Source organism: Salmo salar, chromosome 12 (assembly GCF_965601325.2).
Source record: "Salmo salar chromosome 12, fSalSal1, whole genome shotgun sequence".
In the NCBI taxonomy this organism is placed as follows: domain Eukaryota; kingdom Metazoa; phylum Chordata; class Actinopteri; order Salmoniformes; family Salmonidae; genus Salmo; species Salmo salar.
In genome coordinates this window covers 4327501-4350457 of record NC_138302.1, presented here as the reverse complement: position 1 = coordinate 4350457, position 22957 = coordinate 4327501, and the positions used below count along the sequence as shown (strand labels likewise).

At 43.5% G+C, this 22957-nt stretch overlaps 1 protein-coding gene and 1 non-coding gene across 2 annotated transcripts in view; one reads left to right on the top strand and one right to left on the bottom strand.

The window, feature by feature from the left end:
* LOC106593538 (uncharacterized) overlaps nt 1–22957 on the top strand; it is a 35676-nt gene that overhangs the window by 8127 nt on the left and 4592 nt on the right. The window contains exons 2-4 of the mRNA XM_014184878.3: nt 979–2127; nt 10445–10818; nt 20464–20860. Of these exons, the coding sequence (XP_014040353.2) occupies nt 979–2127; nt 10445–10818; nt 20464–20860 (1920 nt within the window). The remainder of the gene's footprint in view (nt 1–978; nt 2128–10444; nt 10819–20463; nt 20861–22957) is intronic.
* LOC145859659 (small nucleolar RNA TB11Cs4H1) lies at nt 19701–19773 on the bottom strand. The gene has a single exon (XR_014379905.1). It is a non-coding gene; the product is annotated as a small nucleolar RNA TB11Cs4H1 (small nucleolar RNA).

The window sequence follows — 22957 nt, the reverse complement described above, 5'->3', positions numbered from 1 at the left end:
TTTATTGAATACTCTATTATCCGGTTGAAATATTATTGATTATTTAGACAATTGACAACCTGAGGATTAATTATAAACATCGTTTGACATGTTTCAACGAACTTTACCGGTACTATTAGGATGTATTCGTCTGCATGGTTTGACCGGGACATAAAGAGGGACTTTATCGAACAAAACAAACATTTATTGTGTAGCTGGGACTCTTGTGACTGCAACCATATGAAGATCTTCAAAGGTAAGTGATTAATTTATCGCTATTTTCTGACTTTTGTAATTCCTTTAATTGGTTGTAAAATGTTTGTATGCTTTTGTAAGCGGGGCGCTGTCCTCAGATAATCGCATGGTATGCTTTCGCCGTAAAGCCTTTTTGAAATCTGACAAAGCGGCTGGATTAACAAGAAGTTAATCTTTAAACCGATGTATAACACTTGTATTTTTTATGAATGTTTATTTCTGTATTTTGAATTTGGCGCTCTGCAATTTCACCGGATGTTGTCGAGGTGGGTTGCTAGCGGAACGCCTGCACCAGAAAGGTTAAATGGATGGACCCTTCCTGGATCGCCCCTTTTAAATATGATTTGACTTTTAAAGGGGCGTTCTACAGATTTGACTGGTCAAAGTTCAGAAGGTCTGATCCTGTATTATTGACTAATTGATCCATATTTCCTCTGGTTTTATTTCCTCTGGTTTTATTTGCTGTGGTTTTATTTCCTCTGGTTTTATTTGCTGTGGTTTAGCTGATAATAAAATAATACCAATAATGATATTGTGACCTAAAGTCGTCTGGATCACTGCTGAAGGTTTCAGCAACTGTAGTAACTTATTGTCAGAGTAACATCATCTACTTTACTATAATAATAATAATAATAATATTGGTGACCTAAAGATGTCTGGATCAGTGCCTAAGGAAAACCAAAAAGTTTGTAAAAGCATTTAAACGTTCACTACATTGACTGTCTGTCTTTGTTGTTCACACAGGAGAGAGACGGGACTATCGCGGATCCTCTGGGGAGCCTCAACAACCTCATGATGCTGACGAGGCAGAGAAGAGTCTCTCCAGATCAGAACACCGCAAGAAACCCCAGCGGAGATCCACAGGGATGAAACCTCACCGCTGCTCTGACTGTGGGAAGAATTTCACCTCTTCAACAGAACTTAAAATACACCACAGAATCCATACAGGAGAGAAACCTTATAGCTGCACTGACTGTTTGAAGAGATTTTCTCAACTAGGGAACCTGACAAAACACCAGTTGACACACACAGGAGAGAAGCCTTACCACTGCTCTGACTGCGAGAGGACCTTTTCAACATCACAGCGTTTAAAGCTTCACCAGCGAACACACACTGGAGAGAAGCCTTACCACTGCTCAGATTGTGGGAAAAGCTTAACCTCCTCAAGTGAACTGATTATACACCAGAGAACACATACAGGAGAGAGGCCTTATGGCTGTGATCAATGCGGGAAGCGATTCACTCAGTCATCAAACCTGACTGTACACAAGAGAGTACACACTGGAGAGAAGCCTTATCGCTGCTCGAACTGTGGAATGAGCTTTACTACCTCAAGCTATCTGATAACACACCAGAGAACACATACAGGAGAGAAGCCTTATAGCTGTGATCAATGTGGGAAGAGTTTTACTCAGCCAAGTCACCTGATTGTACACCAGAGAATACACACAGGAGAGAAACCTTACCACTGCTCTGACTGTGGGAAGGGTTTTGTTAGATCATCACATTTAAAATCTCACCAGAGAACACACACAGGAGAGAAGCCTCACCACTGCTCTGAATGTGGGAAGAGTTTTGCCTTATTAGACATACTGATAGTACATCAGAGAACACACACTGGTGAAAAGCCTTACCGCTGCTCAGACTGTGGGAAGAGATGTACTACCTCAAGTAACCTGATATCACACAAGAGAACCCACACTGGAGAGAAACCTTACCACTGCTCTGACTGCGGGACGAGTTGTTCTACCTCAAGCAACCTGGCAGTACACCAGAGAACACACACTGGAGAAAAGCCTTATAGCTGTGATCAGTGTGAGAAGAGATACTCTCATTCAAGTTCTCTGATTAAACATCAGAAAATACACTCAGGAGATCCACAGAGTGTGGAATGATCTCCAACACCAGACCTGGGTAGTAGAACACAGTGGCCTCTATCTTGTAAAAACATATTTAGGAAGCTGTGGAAATTGATTTATTAATGTTAATATTAATTAAAACATGTTTATTCTATTATAAACCTTAATGCTTAATATTTTCAAATTTATATTATGTAAGCTTATAACATAAAAATAATTCTAAAAATATTAAAATGTTTAAAGTATAGTTGTTGTTTTTTTAGAAAAGTACTAATGTTACTTTCCCCTCAAAATACTTAAATACGTGTAATTCTGTTAAATACATGTAATTCTGTTATATACATGTAATTCTGTTAAATACATGTAATTCTGTCCTTGGAAACATTGAACTGAACTACTGTTGAATACCATTCATTCTTCTGGAGGAAGTCATGGTAACCAGGGGTTAATACATAAACATTTAACTGAACTACTGTTGAATTCCATTCAGTCCTCTGGAGGACGTCATGGTAACCAGGGGTTTAATACGTAAACATTGAACTGAACTACTGTTGAATTCCATTCATTCCTCTGGATGATGTCACGGTAACCAGGGGTTTAATACGTAAACGTTTGGTACTCAGTCTCATGATACAGTGCCTTGCAAAGTATTCATCCCCCCATTGGCATTTTTCCTATTTTGTTGCATTACAACCTGTAATTTAAATGGATTTATATTTGGATTTCATGTAATGGACATACACAAAATAGTCCAAATTGGTGAAGAAAAATTATTTCAAATTATTAAAAAAACAAAACTGAAAAGTGGTGCGTGTATATGTATTCACCCCCTTTGCTATGAAGCCCCTAAATAAGATCTGGTGCAACCAATTACCTTCAGAAGTCACATAATTAGATTGCACACAGGTGGACTTTATAAGCCGTACACTCCACAGTGCTGGGCTTTACAGAAGAGTGGCCAGAAAAAAGCCATTGCTTAAAAAAAAAAAATAAGCAAATACGTTTGGTGTTAGCCAAAAGGCATGTGGAAGACTACCCAAACATATGGAAGAAGGTACTCTGGTCAGATGAGACTAAAATTGAACTTTTGGCCATCAAGAAAAACGATATGTCTGGCGCAAACCCAACACCCCATCACCCCGAGAATACCATCCCCACAGTGAAGCATGGTGGTGGCAGCATCATGCTGTGGAGATGTTTTTCATCGGCAGGGACTGGGAAACTGGTTAGAATTGAAAGAATGATGGATGGTGAATAAATACAGGGTAATTCTTGAGGGAAACCTGTTTCAGTCTTCCAGAGTTGAGACTGGGACAATGACCTTACTGCTAAAGCAACACTTGAGTGGTTTAAGGGGAAACATTTAAATGTCTTGGAATGACCTAGTCAAAGCCCAGACCTCAATCCACTTGAGAATCTGTGGTATGACTTAAAGATTGCTGTACACCAGCGGAACCCATCCAACTTGAAGGAGCTGGAGCAGTTTTGCCTTGAAGAATGGGCAAAAAATCCCAGGGGCTAGATGTGCCAAGCTTATAGAGACATACCCCAAGAGACTTGCAGCTGTAATTGCTACAAATGGTGGCTCTACAAAGTATTGACTTTGGGAGGGTGAATAGTTATGCACGCTCAATTTTTCCGGGTTTTTTTTGTTGCCTTTTTTCTTGTTTGTTTCACAATAAATACATAAAAATGCATCTTCAAAGTGGTAGGCATGTTGTGTAAATCAAGTGATACAAACCCCCCCAAAATGTATTTTAATTCCAGGTTGTAAGGCAACAAAATAGGAAAAATGCCAAAGGGGGGTAAATAGTTTCGCAAGCCACTGTAACTTGTATCTTATTTCATTACATTTACATTTACATTTAAGTCATTTAGCAGACGCTCTTATCCAGAGCGACTTACAAATTGGTGCATTCACCTTATGATATCCAGTGGAACAACCACTTTACAATAGTGCATCTAAATCTTTTAAGGGGGGGGGGGGGGGGGGTTAGAAGGATTACTTTATCCTATCCTAGGTATTCCTTAAAGAGGTGGGGTTTCAGGTGTCTCCGGAAGGTGGTGATTGACTCCGCTGTCCTGGCGTCGTGAGGGAGCTTGTTCCACCATTGGGGTGCCAGAGCAGCGAACAGTTTTGACTGGGCTGAGCGGGAACTGTGCTTCCTCAGAGGTAGGGGGGCCAGCAGTCCAGAGGTGGATGAACGCAGTGCCCTTGTTTGGGTGTAGGGCCTGATCAGAGCCTGAAGGTATGGAGGTGCCGTTCCCTTCACAGCTCTGTAGGCAATCACCATGGTCTTGTAGCGGATGCGAGCTTCAACTGGAAGCCAGTGGAGAGAGCGGAGGAGCGGGGTGACGTGAGAGAATTTGGGAAGGTTGAACACCAGACGGGCTGCGGCGTTCTGGATGAGTTGTAGGGGTTTAATGGCACAGGCAGGGAGCCCAGCCAACAGCGAGTTGCAGTAATCCAGACGGGAGATGACAAGTGCCTGGATTAGGACCTGCGCCGCTTCCTGTGTGAGGCAGGGTCGTACTCTGCGAATGTTGTAGAGCATGAACCTACAGGATCGGGTCACCGCCTTGATGTTAGTGGAGAACGACAGGGTGTTGTCCAGGATCACGCCAAGGTTCTTAGCACTCTGGGAGGAGGACACAAGGGAGTTGTCAACCGTGATGGCGAGATCATGGAACGGGCAGTCCTTCCCCGGGAGGAAGAGCAGCTCCGTCTTGCCGAGGTTCAGCTTGAGGTGGTGATCCGTCATCCACACCGATATGTCTGACAGACATGCAGAGATGCGATTCGCCGCTTGGTTATCAGAAGGGGGAAAGGAGAAGATTAATTGTGTGTCGTCTGCATAGCAATGATAGGAGAGACCATGTGAGGATATGACAGAGCCAAGTGACTTGGTGTATAGCGAGAATAGGAGAGGGCCTAGAACAGAGCCCTGGGGGACACCAGTGGTGAGAGCGCATGGTGCGGAGACAGATTCTCGCCACGCCACCTGGTAGGAGCGACCTGTCAGGTAGGACGCAATCCAAGCGTGGGCCGCGCCGGAGATGCCCAACTCGGAGAGGGTGGAGAGGAGGATCTGATGGTTCACAGTATCAAAGGCAGCAGATAGGTCTAGAAGGATGAGAGCAGAGGAGAGAGAGTTAGCTTTAGCAGTGCGGAGAGCCTCCGTGACACAGAGAAGAGCAGTCTCAGTTGAATGCCCAGTCTTGAAACCTGACTGATTAGGATCAAGAAGGTCATTCTGAGAGAGATAGCAGGAGAGCTGGCCAAGGACGGCACGTTCAAGAGTTTTGGAGAGAAAAGAAAGAAGGGATACTGGTCTGTAGTTGTTGACATCGGAGGGATCGAGTGTAGGTTTTTTCAGAAGGGGTGCAACTCTCGCTCTCTTGAAGACGGAAGGGACATAGCCAGCGGTCAAGGATGAGTTGATGAGCGAGGTGAGGAAGGGGAGAAGGTCTCCGGAAATGGTCTGGAGAAGAGAGGAGGGGATAGGGTCAAGGGGGCAGGTTGTTGGGCGGCCGGCCGTCACAAGACGCGAGATTTCATCTGGAGAGAGAGGGGAGAAAGAGGTCAAAGCACAGGGTAGGGCAGTGTGAGCAGGACCAGCGGTGTCGTTTGACTTAGCAAACGAGGATCGGATATCGTCAATCTTCTTTTCAAAATGGTTGACGAAGTCATCCGCAGAGAGGGAGGAGGGGGGGGGAGGGGGAGGAGGATTCAGGAGGGAGGAGAAGGTAGCAAAGAGCTTCCTAGGGTTAGAGGCAGATGCTTGGAATTTAGAGTGGTAGAAAGTGGCTTTAGCAGCAGAGACAGAAGAGGAGAATGTAGAGAGGAGGGACTGAAAAGATGCCAGGTCCGCAGGGAGGCGAGTTTTCCTCCATTTCCGCTCGGCTACCCGGAGCCCTGTTCTGTGAGCACGTAGTGAGTCGTCGAGCCACGGAGCAGGAGGGGAGGACCGAGCCGGCCTGGAGGATAGGGGACAGAGAAAATCAAAGGATGCAGAAAGGGAGGAGAGGAGGGTTGAGGAGGCAGAATCAGGAGATAGGTTGGAGAAGGTTTGAGCAGAGGGAAGAGATGATAGGATGGAAGAGGAGAGAGTAGCGGGAGAGAGAGAGCGAAGGTTGGGACGGCGCAATACCATCCGAGTAGGGGCATTTCATGATAGCAACTGAATAATGTTAAATGTTTCCCTCAATGTTTATTTTGTTTTTCATCAATAAACTAATTGATTTATAGTTTCATTATTTTTTTTGGGGTGGGGGGGTGAAATCGACCTCACGTCTTGTTGGGGGGAAACAAGATATAATTGTGTTTTTATCAGGTGTCATTAGTTGACCTTTTCTGTCTCTGTTCACTGGTAAAAACACTTTTTTTTCCACTTTTAGAGAGGGTGGAGCATCTGCTAAATGACTTCATTGTAAAATGGGGGAGATGAGAAACAGGAAGAGGTTAGATTGAGGACTAGATGGTAAATGGGGGAGGGGAGATGAGAAACAGGAAGAGGTTAGATTGCGGACTATATGGTAAATAGGGGAGGGGAGATGAGAAACAGGAAGAGGTTAGATTGGGGATTAGATGGTAAATGGGGGAGAGGAGATGAGAAACAGGAAGAGGTTAGATTGAGGACTATATGGTAAATGGGGGAGGGGAGATGAGAAACAGAAAGAGGTTAGATTGATGATGATATGGTAAATGGGGGAGGGGAGATGAGAAACAGGAAGAGGTTAGATTGAGGATGAAATGGTAAATGGGGGAGGGAAGATGAGAAACAGAAAGGTTAGAATGAGGACTATGTGGTAAATAGGGGAGATGAGAAACAGAAAGAGGTTAGATTTAGGACTAGATGGTAAATGGGGGAGGGGAGATGAGAAACAGAAAGGGGTTAGATTGAGGATTAGATGGTAAATGGGGGAGATGAGAAACAGGAAGAGGTTAGATTGAGGACTAGATGGTAAATGGGGGAGATGAGAAACAGAAAGAGGTTAGATTGAGGATGATATGGTAAATGGGGGAGGGAAGATGAGAAACAGGAAGAGGTTAGATTAAGGCCTGGATGGTAAATGGGGGAGGGAGATGAGAAACAGGAAGAGGTTAGATTGAGGACTAGATGGTAAATGGGGGAGGGGAGATGAGAAACAGGAAGAGGTTAGATTGAGGACTAGATGGTAAATGGGGGAGGGGAGAAACAGGAAGAGGTTAGATTGAGACAAGCTGACCTCAGAGATACAACAGGACAACTTGATCTGACTACACAGAATACAGACTGACAGACTACAGACTGACAGACTACAGACTGACAGACTACAGACTGGCAGACTACAGACTGACAGACTACAGACTGGCAGACTACAGACTGACAGACTACAAACTGACAGACTACAGACTGACAGACTATAGACTGACAGACTGACAGACTACAGACTGACAGACTGACAGACTACAGACTGGCAGACTACAGACTGACAGACTACAGACTGACAGACTACAGACTGACAGACTACAAACGACAGACTACAGACTGACAGACTACAAACTGACAGACTACAGACTGACAGATTACAGACTGACAGACTACAGACTGACAGACTACAGACTGACAGACTGACAGACTACAGACTGACAGACTACAGACTGACTGACAACAGACTGACATACTACAGGACAAGCTGACCTCAGAGATACAACAGTACAACTTGATCTGACTATACAGACTACAGACTGACAGACTACAGACTGACAGACTACAGACTTACAGACTGACAGACTACAGACTGACAGACTACAGACTGACAGACTACAAACTGACAGACTACAGACTGACAGATTACAGACTGACAGACTACAGACTGACAGACTACAGACTGATAGACTACAGACTGACTGACAACAGACTGACATACTACAGGACAAGCTGACCTCAGAGATACAACAGTACAACTTGATCTGACTATACAGACTGACAGACTGACAGACTACAGACTACAGACTAACAGACTGACAGACTACAGACTTACAGACAACAGACTGACAGACTACAGACTGACCGACTACAGACTACAGACTGACAGACTACAGATTTACAGACTACAGACTTCAGAGACAAGTTGACCTCAGAGCTACAACAGGACAACTTGATCTGAACTTTGTGAAGGAACCACAACTTTTTCACACAGTGGAAACCTGACAGAGAGACTGGATACAAATCTACAACGGTATGTAACATTACAGCCTGGTCTCATAGACCTGATAGAGGAGAGACTGGATACCTCTCTACAACGGTATGTAACATTACAGCCTGGTCTCATAGACCTGATAGAGGAGAGACTGGATAAATCTCTACAACGGTATGTAACATTACAGCTTGGTCTCATAGACCTGATAGAGGAGAGACTGGATACCTCTCTACAACGGTATGTAACATTACAGCCTGGTCTCATAGACCTGATAGAGGAGAGACTGGATACCTCTCTACAACGGTATGTAACATTACAGCCTGGTCTCAAATACCTGATAGAGGAGAGACTGGATACCTCTCTACAACGGTATGTAACATTACAGCCTGGTCTCATAGACCTGATAGACCTGATAGAGGAGAGACTGGATACCTCTCTACAACGGTATGTAACATTACAGCCTGGTCTCATAGCCTTGTTAGACGAGAGACTGGATACTTCTCCACAACGGTATGTAACATTACAGCCTGGTCTCATAGACCTGATAGAGGAGAGACTGGATACCTCTCTACAACGGTATGTAACATTACAGCCTGGTCTCAAAGACCTGATAGAGGAGAGACTGGATACCTCTCTACAACGGTATGTAACATTACAGCCTGGTCTCATAGACCTGATAGACCTGATAGAGGAGAGACTGGATACCTCTCTACAACGGTATGTAACATTACAGCCTGGTCTCATAGCCTTGATAGACGAGAGACTGGATACCTCTCTACAACGGTATGTAACATTACAGCCTGGTCTCATAGTCCTGATAGAGGAGAGACTGGATACCTCTCTACAACGGTATGTAACATTACAGTCTGGTCTCATAGACCTGATAGAGGAGAGACTGGATACCTCTCTACAACGGTATGTAACATTACAGCCTGGTCTCATAGACCTGATAGAGGAGAGACTGGATACCTCTCTACAACGGTATGTAACATTACAGCCTGTTCTCAAAGACCTGATAGAGGAGAGACTGGATACCTCTCTACAACGGTATGTAACATTACAGCCTGGTCTCATAGACCTGATAGAGGAGAGACTGGATACCTCTCTACAACGGTATGTAACATTACAGCCTGGTCACATAGACCTGATAGAGGAGAGACTGGATACCTCTCTACAACGGTATGTAACATTACAGCCTGGTCTCATAGACCTGATAGACCTGATAGAGGAGAGACTGGATACCTCTCTACAACGGTATGTAACATTACAGCCTGGTCTCATAGACCTGATAGAGGAGAGACTGGATACCTCTCTACAACGGTATGTAACATTACAGCCTGGTCTCATAGACCTGATAGAGGAGAGACTGGATACCTCTCTACAACGGTATGTAACATTACAGCCTGGTCTCATAGACCTGATAGAGGAGAGACTGGATACCTCTCTACAACGGTATGTAACATTACAGCCTGGTCACATAGACCTGATAGAGGAGAGACTGGATACCTCTCTACAACGGTATGTAACATTACAGCCTGGTCTCATAGACCTGATAGAGGAGAGACTGGATACCTCTCTACAACGGTATGTAACATTACAGCCTGGTCTCATAGACCTGATAGACCTGATAGAGGAGAGACTGGATACCTCTCTACAACGGTATGTAACATTACAGCCTGGTCTCATAGACCTGATAGAGGAGAGACTGGATACCTCTCTACAACGGTATGTAACATTACAGCCTGGTCTCATAGACCTGATAGAGGAGAGACTGGATACCTCTCTACAACGGTATGTAACATTACAGCCTGGTCTCATAGACCTGATAGAGAAGAGACTGGATACCTCTCTACAACGGTATGTAACATTACAGCATGGTCTCATAGCCTTGATAGACGAGAGACTGGATACCTCTCTACAACGGTATGTAACATTACAGCCTGGTCTCATAGACCTGATAGAGGAGAGACTGGATACCTCTCTACAACGGTATGTAACATTACAGTCTGGTCTCATAGACCTGATAGAGGAGAGACTGGATACCTCTCTACAACGGTATGTAACATTACAGCCTGGTCTCATAGACCTGATAGAGGAGAGACTGGATACCTCTCTACAACGGATCACGTTAGTTGAGCTAAACAGATTACAGTTTTATTAAAAAGGGCTCAGGATCAGATCAACCCAGACCCTGGTACAGCAGATCCTGGATCAGATCAACCCAGACCCTGGATCAGATCAACCCAGACCCTGGAACAGCAGACCCTGGAACAGATCAACCCAGACCCTGGAACAACAGACCCTGGATCAGATCAACCCAGACCCTGGATCAGATCAACCCAGACCCTGGAACAGCAGACCCAGGATCAGATCAACCCAGACCCTGGAACAGCAGACCCTGGAACAGCAGATCCTGGATCAGCAGACCCTGGATCAGATCAACCCAGACCCTGGAACAGCAGACCATGGAACAGCAGACCCTGGAACAGCAGATCCTGGATCAGCAGACCCTGGATCAGATCAACCCAGCATACACACTGTGTAACTCCGTGGTAGAGTTGGTGGAACAGCAGATCTAGGATCAGATCAACCCAGGGATATAGCAAATGCTTTAGAGTTGTCCTCAATCCATAAATAATCTCGAGGCCTCTACATTTCTTGCGTTTTTGACAATGATTTCACATGATGCACCTTTTTCACATGATCTGCCAGTTTCACACGATGTGCCTATTTCACATGATGTGCCTATTTCACATGATCTGCCTATTTCACATAATGTGCCTTAACTGTTTAATAACCACTAGGCTAATAGGTAAACAAACGTGTTTGTCTTTCGATAATCAAGTTATCCCTTTGGAGGGAAACATCACGTTGTTTAAAAAAATATGCCTAAATTGGGCCATTTAAGGCATCTAGGGCTTATGTTAAATTTCATAGAACTTTCAAAAGTTGGTCTGTAACATTACAGTCTGGTCTCATAGCCTAGATGTATGTTAGTTGGTATGCAACATTACAGCCTGGTCTCATAGACTAGATGTATGTAAGTTGGTATGAAACATTACAGCCTGGTCTCATAGACTAGATGTATGTAAGTTGGTATGCAACATTACAGCCTGGTCTCCTCTTGCGACAGGGCATACACGTGACTCCTGGGAAGTGCTACGTCTACCAGGAGATTTATCGCACAATCCCCCCGTCGATGGGGTGGTAATTGAGTCGCCTTCTTTTTACAGAAGGCAAGAGCCAAATCGGCATATTCAGAGGGGATGCGCACGGTGGAGACCTGGTCTGGACTTTCCACCGTAGTAGCACCGACGGAAACCCCTAAACAGCTCCCCGAGCACTTTCGTGACCACCCCGTGAGTGCCCTCTGTTGCCACGAAATAGTGGGGTCATGACAGGCCAACCAGGGTAGGCCCAGCACCACGGGAAACGCAGGAGAATCAATAAGGAAGAGACTGATTCTCTCCTTGTGACCCTCCTGCGTAACCATGCCCATTGGAGCAGTGGCCTCCCTAATTAGCCCTGACCCTAATGGTTGACTATCTAGGGCGTGCACAGGGAAGGCATATCCACTGGAACAATGGGGATCCCTAAACTATGGGCAAATGATCTGTCAATAAAATTCCCAGCTGCGCCTGAATCTACGAGTGCCTTATGCTGGGAATGCGGGGAAAAATCAGGAAAATTCATTTAAAAAAACAACCATGTGAGCAACAGGGGGCTCTGGGTGAGCCTGGTGCTGACTCACCTGGGGTGACACGAGAGTGCCCTGCCTGCTGCCTCGACTCCCAGAGGAACCTCCCCAGCACCGACCGGCAGTGTGCCCTCTGGTGGTGCATGGAACGGCCCCTCCTCGGGTCGCCCTAAGTGCATGGGCGTTGCAGCGGTGGTGCTGGGGGATGGAATCGACAGACCCCGATCTGGACGTCCGCGGGTAGCCAGCAGGTTATCCAACCGGATGGACATGTCCACCAGCTTGTCAAAGGTGAGTGTGGTGTCCCTGCAGGCCAACTCCCTACGGACGTCCTCACGCAAACTACAATGGTAGTGATCGATCAGGGCCCTGTCATTCCATCCAGCGCTGGCGGCCAGGGTCCGAAAGTCCAACGCAAACTCCTGTGCGCTCCTCGTCTCCTGCCTAAGGTGAAAAAGCCGTTCACCCGCCGCTCTACCCTCAGGTGGGTGGTTGAAAACTGCCCGGAAGCGGCGGGTGAACTCCTCGAATTGGTCCAACACCGCTTCTCCTTCCCCTCATACGGTGTTGGCCCACTCCAGGGCTTTCCCTGAGAGGCAGGAGACGAGGGTGGACACGCTCTCACGGCCCGAGGGAGCGGGTTGAATGGTTGCCAGGTAAAGCTCCAGCTGGAGTAGGAACCCCTGACATCCCGAAGCCGTCCCAGGCAGGCTCGAGGTCAGGGCAGGCAGACAGGTTCAGTGTCAAGGCAGGCAAGGGTCAAAAGCAGGAGGACTAGAAAAACAGCAATAAGGACAAACAGGCGCACGGAAAACCACACTGGTTGACAAGACAAGACAAACTGGCAACAGTCAAACAGGGAACACAGGAATAAGAACCCAGGGACTAATGGGGAAAACAGGGGACACCTGTGACATCACAGAGCCTTCACCTACAGAGAGATGAACCTGGAGAGGCCCCTCAGCCAGCTGGACCTACAGAGAGATGAACCTGGAGAAGAGTCCCCTCAGCCAGCTGGACCTACAGAGAGATTAACTTGTTATGGATAGGGGGCAGTATTTTCACGGCCAGATAAAAAACGTACCCGATTTAATCTGGTTACTACTCCTGCCCAGTAACTAGAATATGCATATAATTGTTTGATTTGGATAGAAAACACCCTAAAGTTTCTAAAACTGTTTGAATGGTGTCTGTGAGTATAACAGAACTCATATGGCAGGCCAAAACCTGAGAAGATTCCAAACAGGAAGTGGCCACTCTGACCATTTCTTGGCCTACTTTAGCCTCTTTATTGAAAACAGAGGATCTCTGCTGTAACGTGATACTTTCTAAGGCTCCCATAGGCTCTCAGAAGGCGCCAGAATGTTGAATGATGACTCTGCAGTCTCTGGCTGAAAAACAGTAGCGCATTTGGATAGTGGTCGATCTGAGAACAATGAGACGGGTGCGCACGTACACGTGAAGAGTCCATTTTACATTTTCAGTCTTTGAACGAAAACGACGTCTCCCGGTCGGAATATTATTGCTATTTTACGAGAAAAATCGCATAAAAATTGATTTTAAACAGCGTTTGACATGCTTCGAAGTGCGGTAATGGAATATTTTGACATTTTTTGTCACGATATGCGCCGGCGCGTCACCCTTCGTTACCCTTCGGATAGTGTCTTGAACGCACGAACAAAGCGCCGCTATTTGGATATAACTATGGATTATTTGGAACCAAACCAACATTTGTTATTGAAGTAGAAGTCCTGGGAGTGCATTCTGACGAAGAACAGCAAAAGGTAATCCAAATTTTCTTATAGTAAATCTGAGTTTGGTGGGTGTCAAACTTGGTGGGTGTCAAAATAGCTAGCCTGTGATGGCCGGGCTATCTATTCAGAATATTGCAAAATGTGCTTTCACCGAAAAGCTATTTTAAAATCGGACATATCGAGTGCATAGAGGAGTTCTGTATCTATAATTCTTAAAATAATTGTTATGTTTTTTGTGAACGTTTATCGTGAGTAATTTAGTAAATTCACCGGAAGTGTTCGGTGGGAATGCTAGTTCTGAACGTCACATGCTAATGTAAAAAGCTGGTTTTTGATATAAATATGAACTTGATTGAACAAAACATGTATGTATTGTATAACATAATGTCCTAGGAGTGTCATCTGATGAAGATCAACAAAGGTTAGTGCTGCATTTAGCTGTGGTTTTGGTTTTTGTGACATTATATGCTAGCTTGAAAAATGGGTGTCTGATTATTTCTGGCTGGGTACTCTCCTGACATAATCTAATGTTTTTCTTTTGTTGTAAAGCCTTTTTGAAATCGGACAGTGTGGTTAGATAAAGGAGAGTCTTGTCTTTAAAATGGTGTAAAATAGTCATATGTTTGAAAAATGGAAGTTTTCGGATTTTCGAGGAGTTTGTATTTCGCGCCACGCCCTATCATTGGATATTGGAGCGGTGTTCCGGTAGCGGAACGTCTAGATGTAAGAAGTTAACCTGGAGAAGAGTCCCCTCAGCCAGCTGGACCTACAGAGAGATGAACCTGGAGAAGAGTCCTCTCAGCCAGCTGGACCTACAGAGAGATTAACCTGGAGAAGAGTCCCCTCAGCCAGCTGGACCTACAGAGAGATTAACCTGGAGAAGAGTCCTCTCAGCCAGCTGGACCTACAGAGAGATGAACCTGGAGAAGAGTCCTCTCAGCCAGCTGGTTCTGGGGCTCTGTTCACAAACACAAACAGACTCCACAGAGCCTTCACCTACAGAGAGATTAACCTGGAGAAGAGTCCCCTCAGCCAGCTGGACCTAAAGAGAGATAAACCTGGAGAAGAGTCCTCTCAGCCAGCTGGTTCTAGTGCTCTGTTCACAAACACAAACAGACCTCACAAAGCCCTCACCTACAGAGAGATTAACCTGGAGAAGAGTCCTCTCAGCCAGCTGGTTCTGGGGCTCTGTTCACAAACAGACCTCACAGAGCCTTCACCTACAGAGAGATTAACCTGGAGAAGAGTCCCTTCAGCCAGCTGGACCTACAGAGAGATTAACCTGGAGAAGAGTCCTCTCAGCCCACTGGTTCTAGTGCTCTGTTCACAAATACAACCCACAATGCCCCAGGATAGCAGCACGTTTAGACCCAACCAAATTATGAGAAAAGCAAAAAAGATAACTATTTGACACATTGGAAAGAATGAACCAAAAAAGGAAATTTGGTTATTATTTGTCCCCAAACACAGAGTACAAAATTAAGGAAATGTAAGGAAATGTAAGGAAATCCTTGACTATGTGCCTCACTGCCCACAAACTGAGGTCAGAAACCGAGCTGCACTTCCTAAACCACATTAGAGATACATATTTCCCACAAATCACAGACCCACAAAGACTTTTTTTTAAAAAATTTTAAATCATACATTGATGAACTCCCATATCTATTAGGTGAAATACCAGTGTGTAAATCACAGCAGCAAGATTTATGGCCTGTTTGTCACGACTTCCACCGAAGGTGTCTCCTCTCCCTGTTCGGGCGGCGCTCGGCGCTCGGCGCTCGGCGGTCGTCGTCGCCGGTCTACTAGCTGCCACCGATCCCTTTTTTCTCTTTTCAATTGGTTTTGTCTGTTTTGTGTTTCACCTGTTTCTAGTTTGGGTTATTAGTGGGGTACTGTTGGGGATAGGGGTAAGTATTTGCACGGCCGGATAAAAAAACGTACCCGATTTAATCTGGTTACTACTCCTGCCCAGTAACTAGAATATGCATATAATTAGTAGATTTGGATAGAAAACACCCCAAAGTTTCTAAAACTGTTTGAATGGTGTCTGTGAGTATAACAGAACTCATATGGCAGTCAAAACCCTGAGACAAATCCTAACAGGAAATGGAAATCTGATGTGTGGAAATCACTTCAAACATTTGCCATTGAAACACACAGGGGCTTATTAATCATTTAGCACTTCCTAATGCTTCCACTAGATGTCGACAGTCTGTGGCACAAACTGACCCAAAGAGAGGCTGTGGAACTTGGTCACAGGGGGTGGGCCATTTACTACAATGACGCGGCCGCCCATGGCTACCCTCCCCTTTCGAAACGTTTAGTAAGACAATGCAATCGTCCGCCTTGAATATTATTGAAGCTCTGGTTGAAAAAGCCCCTAAAGATTTATGTTATCCTCTTGACGCTACCCTAGGATAGGGGGCGCCACAGCGCATTTTGGAAAAAATGTGTGCCCATTTTCAACGGCCTACTAATCAGACTCAGAAGCTAGGATATGCATATAATTAATACCTGTGGATAGAAAACACCCTAAAGTTTCTAAAACTGTTTGAATGGTGTCTGTGAGTATAACAGAACTCATATGGCAGTCAAAACCCCGAGACCGATTGAAACAGGAAGTGGAATTCTGAATTGTGGACTCAACTTCACATCGTCGCCTATTATTCACACCGTGAACTATCGTTATTTGAGCACTTCCTATTGCTTCCACAAGATGTCGCCAGTCTTTACAAAGTGTTTTGAGCCTTCTACTGTCGAAACTCAGTCAATGAGACGCGTTGGAAATTGGTCACAGCGGGAGGGCCATCACCATTATGACGCCGGCGGCCCTGTCTACCCCCACCTTTGGAAACATTTTGAAACACATTGAAATCGTCCCCCTCGAATCTTATTGGCTCTCTTGTTGAAACAGGCCCTGAAGATGTATGTTATACAACGTTTGACATGTTTGAACGAACTTAAATATATTTTTTTTGCACATTCATGACGACAAGTCCCGCGCACTACGGTACATTTTGAGTAGCCTTCGGAACACGCTAACAAGAAGGAACTATTGGGACATAAATTATTAACTTTTTCGAACAAAACTACATTTGTTGTGGACCTGGGATTCCTGGAAGTGCCTTCTGATGAAGATAATCAAAGGTAAGGGAATATTTACAATAGTATTTTTGATGGTTGATGGTTCCAAGATGGAGCTAACATGAATCGCCTAGCCTATTTTTCTGAGCATACCAAGTCGTTTATTGGAAAGTGTGATTTCCCAGTAAAGTTATTTTTAAATCTGGCAAAGCGGTGGCATTCACGAGATGTTAACTTCTCTAGGGCCAGTGGGACGATTTCGTCCCACCTACGTAACAGCCAGTGAAATCCCGTGGCGCGTTATTCAAATACCTTAGAAATGCTATTACTTCGATTTCTCAAACATATGACTATTTTACACCATTTTAAAGACAAGACTCTCGTTAATCTAACCACACTGTCCGATTTCAAAAAGGCTTTACAACGAAAGCAAAACTTTAGATTATGTCAGCAGAGTACCCAGCCAGAAATAATCAGACACCCATTTTTCAAGCTATCATATAATGTCACAAAAACCCAGAAGACAGCTAAATGCAGCACTAACCTTTGATGATCTTCATCAGATGACAACCCTAGGACATTATGTTATACAATACATGCATGTTTTGTTCAATCAAGTTCATATGTATATCAAAAACCAGCTTTTTACATTAGCATGTGACGTTCAGAACTAGCATACCCCCCGCAAACTTCCGGTGAATTTACAAAAAATGTACTAAATTACTCACGATAAACGTTCACAAAAAGCATAACAATTATTTTAAGAATTATAGATACAGAACTCCTCTATGCACTCGATATGTCCGATTTTAAAATAGCTTTTCGGTGAAAGCACATTTTGCAATATTCTAAGTAGATAGCCCGGCATCACAGGGCTAGCTATTTAGACACCCAGCAAGTTTAGCCTTCACCAAACTCCGATTTACTATTAGAGAAGTTTGATTCCTTTGGTGTTCTTCGTCAGAATGCACTCCCAGGACTTCTACTTCAATAACAAATGTTGGTTTGGTCCCAAATAATCCATAGTTATATCCAAACAGCGGCGTTTTGTTCGTGCGTTCAAGACACTATCCGAAAGGGTAAAGAAGGGTGACAAGCACGGCGCATTTCGTGACAAAAAAATTCTAAATATTCCATTACCGTACTTCGAAGCATGTCAACCGCTGTTTAAAATCAATTTTTATGCCATTTTTCTCGTAAAAAAGCAATAATATTCCGACCGGGAATCTGCGTTTAGGTAAAAAGACTAAAGAAAATACAGCACGGGGTCGACTCGTGCACGCGCCTAAGCCCATTGTCCTCTGATCGGCCACTTGCCAAAAGCGATAATGTGTTTCAGCCTGGGGCTGCCTCGATATCATTCAGCTTTTTCCCAGGCTCTGAGAGCCTATGGGAGCCGTAGGAAGTGTCACGTTACAGCAAAGATCCCCAGTCTTCAATAAACAGAGACAAGAAGAACAAGATCTTGTCAGAGAGGGCACTTCCTGTAAGGAATCTTCTCAGGTTTTTGCCTGCCATATGAGTTCTGTTATACTCACAGACACCATTCAAACAGTTTTAGAAACTTTAGGGTGTTTTCTATCCAAAGCCAATAATTATATGCATATTCTAGTTACTGGGCAGGAGTAGTAACCAGATTAAATCGGGTACGTTTTTTATCCGGCCGTGTCAATACTGCCCCCTACCCCCAACAGGTTAATCTCTAATTCTTTGAATGGCAATATTACATTTTAACAATGTTTTCGAATAGTAATTTTGTAAATTGTAGCGCTGATTCACCGGAAGCATTTGAGGGAAAAGATTTTCTGAACGTCACGCGCCGATGTAAAATGCAGTTTTTATATATAAATATGAACTTTATCGAACAGAAAATGCATGTATTGTGTAACATGATGTCCTAGGAGTGTCATCTGATGAAGATTGTCAAAGGTTAGTGCTGCATTTAGCTGTGTTTTGGGTATTTGTGATGCATCTAGTTGCTTTGAAAATGGCTGTGTGATTATTTCTGGCTGGTTACTCTCCTAACATAATCTAATGTTTTGCTTTTGCTGTAAAGCCTTTTTGAAATCGGACAACGTGGTTCGATTCAGGAGAGGTGTATCTATAAAACGGTGTAAAATAGTCATATGTTTGAGAAATTGAAGTTATAGCTTTTATGAGGTTTTGTATTTCGCGCGACGCGATTCCACTGGCTGTTGACTAGGTGGGACGCAAACGTCCCACTGGCCCAGACAGGTTTTAATCTCGCCCTACCAGTTTAGTTTCGTGCGGGATTGTTTGTTTACCTGTGGTTGTTTTTTTAAAAAAATCTTTTAATGTTCTGTTAGACAGGTGTATTTTTCTGGATTTTGTTTTCCGGATTATTTTAGTGGGCTGCTGTTGTGGTCTGTTGCCTGTTCTATTGGATGGAAAATAAATAAATAAATAACTTAAATAAACACCTTCTCTATATTATTACTCTCCTGCGCCTGACTTCACACCCACCACCCCTCTCCTAGGGAGCATTGATACCGTTGCCATGAGAACAGGGCAACCAGTGGAACACAAACAACATTGTAAACACCACCTATATTTATCTGTTTGTTTATCTACCTACTATTCTCTACTACAACTATTTGCACATTGCTAAAACACTGCTAATATAACACTTGAAATGTCTTTATATAATTTTTAAAACCTTTTTGAGTGCAATATTTACTGTTCATTTCTATCGTTTTTTGTTGTTGTTGATGTTTCGTGTCTTCTCTATTTTGTTTATTGGAGAGGAGAGGAAGAGACAGAAATAAACAGATAGAAATAAACAGAGAGAGAACAGAGGGGAGAGAGAGAGAAAGTGGTATAGATACAGAGAGGCTGAGAGTGGGTCAGACGGGAGAGGGGTCTCTCTCTCTCTCTCTCTTTCTCTCTCTCTCTCTCTCTATATATATATATAGAGAGAGAGAGAGACAGAGAGAGAGAGAGAGAGAGAGAGAGACAGACAGACAGACAGACAGACAGACAGACAGACAGACAGACAGACAGACAGACAGACAGACAGACAGACAGACAGACAGACAGACAGACAGACAGACAGACAGACAGACAGACAGACAGACAGACAGAGTGAGAGAGTGAGAGAGTGAGAAATGGACAATGATATTAAGCAGATTCTGATTGACTCCCAGCCTAAATGTTTCAAATGATCACTTTGTATTTGCATTAATCAATGCATGGTTCCCTTTATGTACGTTTCATATAATGTTATAATATTATTATTGAAATCAAATAATATATATTTTTTTTTAATCGTTAAAAGTGATTCACTTTTTTTGCATCTAAATAAAATAAATGTTTCCCTCAACTGCGTTACCCACTCCAGTCAGCAGATGGCGGTGTGGGAATTTAAGGTAGTGCTGTTGGTGTGACGTATAATCTAGTGGACGGAACACTTCTTTTTTTTTACCTTTACGCAACAACAGCTAGTCAGCCATCTCGGAAACCAAAATAGCTGAAACGTTAAAACTCTCTATACACTTTCTGGTATATTAGCCACGGTATTTGGTGGACACATTTCTGTCGTCTAGTTAGTTATCCGATTTCATTTTATATTTACTGTGTTGTTGTTGTTAGTCAGTTAGCGGGCTGGTTACGTTAGCATTAGCATAGCTAGCTAACATCTCCGACCATGAGGTCACGAAGCTACTCTCGTCCTGCTAAAGATGAGGAGGAAGAATCTCTCGTCAAAGAGGAGGAGGAAGAGGAGGATATCACAGTAAAAAAAGAAGTAGAGGGTGAAGCTGCTACAGTGAAAGAAGAGGAAGAGGCGTTCAGAGTGAAAGAGGAAGAGGAGGATGTTACAGTAAAAGAAGAGGAGGATATCACAGTGAAAGAAGAAGAAGAGGAGATGGACGTTTCAGTGAAAGAAGAGGAAGACGCGTTCCGAGTGAAAAAGGAGGAAGATGTTAAGGTGAAGGAAGAGGAAGATACCGTTTTTGTAGTGAAGGAAGAAGGAGAGATAACTGTCATATTGGAGGAAGAAGAGGAGATTGGAGATCTGATTAACACCAGTAAGTATTGTCGCACACTATGAATGCCTCATGAGTTTAGTTCAACTGTCATAACCCATCAGAACCCCAAATAGAAGCTTGTTTTTACTCTTGTTTGTAAACGAATTAAATGATAAATCAACACTGTACAGCCTCAACATGGTTAAAACTATAATGTTGATATCATGGATGGTCAGTCCTTGCATCCATAGGTCTGTCTATGAAAAACAAGGCCGGCAAACCGTGCCAATATCCTCCAAACACCAGCTTCGAGGGCATTATCACTTTTATACAACGAGTTACCAACACATTCAAATAATGATTGACATATTTTCATTAAAAACTTTATTTTAATTAATTTATTCATACTATTTCATCCTTCCACAATATATATAGCCCCGACACAAATCTAGGGTTGCTAGAGACACGACCCAGTTCTATATATATATATATATATGTGTATATGTGTGTGTAACAGATGTAAATCGTACTCTCCATGCGTTGTGTTTTCTCCTAATAAATCACACCAGCCAGTGGTCCCAGTTGAGCATCATTTATTACCTGTTGTTAAATAGGAAACAGCACGTTAGTTGTGGAGGGCTTAACGATATTGATGGCTGTCGATGGTAAAATCTGTAGCATGAAAACAACTGCGTCAGCAGTGGGCTTATGTGACCATTACAACGGTGTATGCTAGCTAACACACTTATTTACAGCAATCATATGCCAAAGCACATCCCAGAAAGCCCCTCAATCCCTAACAGGTACCATATACCCACACATGTATAAATCAGTAACGTACAGCAATCATATGCCAAAGCACATCCCAGAAAGCCCCTCAGTCCCTAACAGGTACCATATACCAACACATGTATAAATCACTAACGTACAGCAAACTTGTACACGTTGTATAATATAAAACAGTATTCAGAACGTGACTCCTTGCATCACATTTTCATACTGGGGAGACCTGACGTTCGCAATCTCCCCCTATCTGCAAGCGGGGGGCCAATCACAACACGCCTTATTGTCATCGGAGTTGAACCAACCAATAAGAATGCTTGAACATTAAATACATGTTGGAAGTGGAAACATAACCAACCTTGTTACATTCTCCCCTGCTGAATTACACTTGCATAATATAATAGAAACAAAATGAGCTATGCAATACCTTGCAATACATATGTCACCAAATATTCCAGTGCAAAGACTATTCTCTAAAGAGAATTAGGGGAATTAAAAAATGGCGTCTCTTGATAGTTAAAAAAAAAAATACAGACTTGGATTCTAATCCTACACCTACACAGGTATTCTAATGAATTCTGTATGAAAAACCCCTCTGTCTGCATTAGTCTCTATGAGTCTCACTGGGGCGTTTCCTAACCCGACAAGCCCCTGACCTGACAGGCCTAACAGAGTTATTATGTTTAACCTGTTCACCTACATATATAAATATATGTTATCTATATAGAATATCTATCGACGCGACCCAGTCGTTTGTTCTAAATGTTCCATCGCCGTACTGGCTGGCAACGTTCTTATCCCCTTGCTTGCTGACTAGCCAACTACGGCTAATTTACAATCGCGTCAAAAAATAACAGCCAGAATAACAGTAAAAAGTAGCTGCGTTTTTGTTGAAGCTGTTTTTTCTAGTGACTTTTTATTTGGATGCAGTCATAACACTGAACTAATGAGGCACGATTTCACCTGACATAGAACATGTGTTCTCTCCTTAGGACACTGTTCAAAACGAGCTGGTACTAATAATATAACAATCACTTAGCAACAACAATATAACTTCATACTGAAGCTGGAAAGAAGCTGCAAACAAGATGCACTTCGTTTTGTTTGACCTTTTTCAATTTACATGTCTTTGTTTATATATATATATATACTGCTCAAAAAAATAAAGGGAACACTTAAACAACACATCCTAGATCTGAATGAAAGAAATAATCTTATTAAATACTTTTTTCTTTACATAGTTGAATGTGCTGACAACAAAATCACACAAAAATAATCAATGGAAATCCAATTTATCAACCCATGGAGGTCTGGATTTGGAGTCACACTCAAAATTAAAGTGGAAAACCACACTACAGGCTGATCCAACTTTGA